We start from the raw sequence: 4,110 nt of genomic DNA, 5'->3' as shown, positions 1-4,110 counted from the left end.
CTCACAAAGTTTGGAAAACGCAAAAGCTCCAGTCCTCCCCTCCCTCTCTGTAATCACTTACTGGGGCTTTCGAGCTGACAGCCTTGGCAAAGCAGCCACAGGATACCGCTGCGCAAGAAAAGGTAGGACCAAAGACTGTGTGAAGGAATGTCATTGGGTTTCTCCTGTATTATAAGTAGTGCATAAACTTGGTTTAAGCATGTCTTTTTTGGTTATTGCAATGCATCTTATTGTACTTATTGATTGTACTCTTGTCTTCTTTCCAGATCACTCCTAGACTCGGGATATTGTGCCTGCAGCTTCCTAAAAACCGAACATGAAACTTCAGTTACTTGTCGTAGACTTAATACTGCTTTGCTTATCTTGTGGAGCAAGTGCATTGGCAACGACCATCCCTGCTGTCTCCACCTTCATGCCAGCCGCCAATTTCAGCAATCTCGGCGCAGTGCACCGTTATGGCTCCGATATCACCTCTATTTCTAAAACCAGGAGGAAGCGTTATATCAGTCAGAACGACATGCTTGCCATTCTTGACTACCATAACAAAGTAAGAGGGAAGGTGTTTCCTCCAGCATCCAATATGGAATACATGGTGAGTGAAAGCTTTCCTTCAAACTGAATTCTTAATTGTTTTTACTTGTTTCCATTCAATGCATGATATTCTTGGATCCATGTACCATATACCTCCTCTGATGTTTTTTTTTTATCATGTGCATGTTCTGGTGGTGACCAAAGTGCATGCATCAAATACAATCTTTTGACATAGAAAGTGATGGAGAATCAGATTGTTATAGCGGTAGTTTTGCATAGAAGTTAAGTGACAAATGTCTTCAGCTGTTGGGCAGATTGCACTGCAGGAGACCACCAAAGTGTTCACTTCCAAAGGAAGAGGGGTCATGTATGGTGCCAGTAGCCTGCTGGCAGAGTAATACGGCGAGAGCTGTCGTGGTCACTTGATGGAAAAGTCTAAATCAGACTTTTTCATTTCACCATATTTAAGCTCCAAAATAAACTGGAACGGTGTGTGAAGCAATACAATGCTCATTTTCCTTTTAAAGGTTGTTCCAGCCACTGTTTCAGACGCATGAGGTGACATATTTCCATTTATAAAATTGCCAGCATCTCCATCCTCTACAGTTGAACTGGCAATAAGATGACAAAACTACTGTAGAATGAAGTAATCGGAGCGAGTCCCTTTAGATTTCTCCAGTCCCAGTCGATTCCCAACGAAGCCATATATGAGTGTGGCTGTTGACAAGTTTGGGTATCTGGTATTCTTAAAGCGATGCTCTCCAACTCCCAGTCTATTCAGTTAAAGAGTGACATTGGACACTAGGCAACTAACTCTCTCTGCACTTATGCAACCGATTTGATGGATGACTTTTGCATCTCGCCATGGCAACACCTGTAACATAGCTACCAACTCAAGTGCCGACTCTTTTCTCACATCTCACTGCTGAATGAGAATCTGGTGTTGATATTTTTCAGTTATGTGACGGGTTTCCATGTTCCCTGTGTGTGTAGGTGTGGGACGACACCCTGGCTAAGACAGCCGAGGACTGGGCTCATGCCTGCCAGTGGGAGCACGGGCCACCTCACCTCCTCAGGTTCCTGGGTCAAAACCTCTCCGTCAGGACAGGACGGTGAGTGACCTTTGACTCCCCTCCCCCTCCCCGACATCTGCTGCTCCTCTCAGGGATGACTCTCTCTCAGCAGTCATGGTCGTTGCCTTGCCGCCCCCTTCTTCTTTCTCCAAAAGGTTTTTGCACTGTGACCTGGTGACTGCTTGAGGAATGCTCCTGTGACCCTTCAAATAAACACAAGTTGTGTTTCCAGCCATGACCCCTGAGGACAAAGGCGCATCCCTTTAGTGGGTCTTGACTTTCCATTTGGAAACACAGGGCACCTTCACATGCTCCTACTCTTTTACATTTTATTGAGGAACAACATGAGACTCAAGGGAATACAGGTTATTCTGACTATTCCTTGTGACTCGCTGAGAGACTTCTGCATCAAGGTTATTTCCTAAAAAATCTACTGGATCTAAGTAGTGATACCATTTTGTTGACTTGCAGAAAGTAATGTAGAAACAATTCTTTATTTAGTTGGAAATGTGTTATCCATTAGACTGACCTTTCTGTGAATTTGAATTCACTGAATGCACTGCATTGTCAGCACGTCGCAGTGAAGAGAATTTTTAAATATCTTTCAAATAAACCTTGCCATTGAATGTTTTGCTGTTTGGCTGCAAACCCTGAAGCTCTTGGGCATCTTCAAAATGGCAATGTTGATGTGCTGAAATGTTGCCAGTTTGTCAATCTTGATTGTGGTTTTGAAGTCAGTGTTTAAAGGTGTCTGTGTTCCCTAAATCCTGAATGCACCTGCAGCTGAACTGCACGACGACATCTTATGAATTTTTTCTAAAATATTTTGATAAATGACAAATCAGACATAATCACGGTTTGAATCCCAGCCTGTGTTAGTTCCTTATCACTGGTTGTGACATGTGCAGTGGAGTTTTCTGAACATGTCTGTCTTCTGTCCACAGCTATCGATCCATTCTCCAGCTGGTGAAGCCATGGTACGATGAGGTCAAAGATTATTCCTTTCCGTACCCCCGTGACTGCAACCCTCGATGTCCTCTCAGATGCTACGGGCCCATGTGTACCCATTATACACAGGTAGAGAGAGGACAATCAGTATTACATGTAACACTGTTGAGCTGGTGTAACAATGGCATTAATTGGCTGTCTTTTGTTTTGACAGATGGTGTGGGCAACATCCAGCAAAGTGGGCTGTGCTGTTCACACGTGCCATAATATGAATGTATGGGGTTCAGTGTGGAAACGGGCAACGTATTTAGTTTGCAACTACTCACCCAAGTAAGTATTGAAAATCATGTGTAGTGTTAATTACATGCTGTAAGGAAGCCTGTTATTTCTAATGAACCTGTTAACCGGATGACGATACGGGGACGGCAGGCTTAATCCCGACACAGGCGGCTCTGTTCTGTGCCGAGTTGTGAAATGCCACCCATGTTGCTTGGAGATTCAGATAACCTGGATACAAGCCTGTGAACCGGTACAGCATTACTAAAGCCCCGGAGAGCCACGAAACAGAAGAAAAATTCCAAGAATCAAAGCCTGTTGTGACTGACTTGTGACCTAGGTTTTTTTAATCCCACTGGTTTGACACATATGTAAGAGTAAAAGGCTCAGGACATGATGACCTATTTTTAGTTTTCCAATTGAAAACAGACAGTCTGTGAGTTTGGTTCAGGCTGTCTGCTCTGCAAAGGTCACTGTAAGTGAATAACTTGATCCTGCTATAAAACTAGCTGGCACAGACATCTTGAATCTGTCAAATTAAAATTTGGCTGGTTTCCATTTTTTCACTATATTATAATGTGTCTTGTTACACATACTGAAGTCTGATTTCTCATTTGCTCACAAAGTACAGATTGCTCAATAAGTGATATTTGGCTCTGGACAAAACAATATCATTATGATATTTTTATTTCATGTAGAGGGTCATTTGTTAGCTGTTTTGGAGCTTTCCATTATATCAACTGATCTTCAATAGCAGACAGCTTTTGCCCAGTTGTCATTGGATTCTAGATGTTTAGATATACTTTTTTCTGAGTACTGTAAGGGCTTTTGGGCACACTGGAAAGACTTTATCTTCAGTGAGGGATCATGTGTCCAGAACAGCTACTAAAAGGACATTAGGATGGGACTGCTGTTTCCAATGTATAGAATGAACATCAATATTTTTCACTTTTAGACTTACAATTAATCATTTTCTCTAACTTCTTGAGAATAAGTATCTTGAAAACCCACATTCATTTATCATCTTTTACTCCTACATTTTAGGCATTTCTAGGCAGGAAATCTATTATATAAAAGAGGAATTTGTAGTCTAAAACACTTGTCACCTCTAACTCCATTGACACTGTGCATGTTTCTGTCTTCCAGGGGTAACTGGATCGGCGAGGCCCCCTACAAAGTAGGAGTACCCTGCTCCGCCTGCCCCCCCAGCTACGGGGGCTCCTGCAGCAACAACATGTGCTTCCCGGCTCTCAAGACAAACTACCTGCACTGGTTCAAATAA

The 4,110-nt window shown here is 42.7% G+C and overlaps 1 protein-coding gene across 1 annotated transcript; it reads left to right on the top strand.

The window, feature by feature from the left end:
• The first annotated feature begins 301 nt into the window (after window positions 1–301).
• pi15a (peptidase inhibitor 15a) lies at window positions 302–4,110 on the top strand. The gene is made up of 5 exons (XM_054623321.1): window positions 302–592; window positions 1,525–1,643; window positions 2,549–2,681; window positions 2,767–2,882; window positions 3,975–4,110. Exons 1-5 carry the CDS (start codon window positions 317–319, stop codon window positions 4,108–4,110), a joined length of 780 nt encoding a protein of 259 aa, XP_054479296.1. The 5' UTR covers window positions 302–316.

Source organism: Anoplopoma fimbria, chromosome 21 (assembly GCF_027596085.1).
Source record: "Anoplopoma fimbria isolate UVic2021 breed Golden Eagle Sablefish chromosome 21, Afim_UVic_2022, whole genome shotgun sequence".
Lineage (NCBI taxonomy): Eukaryota > Metazoa > Chordata > Actinopteri > Perciformes > Anoplopomatidae > Anoplopoma > Anoplopoma fimbria.
The sequence above is the reverse complement of the archived record's forward strand: the minus strand, read 5'-3'. Positions and strand labels throughout refer to the sequence as shown.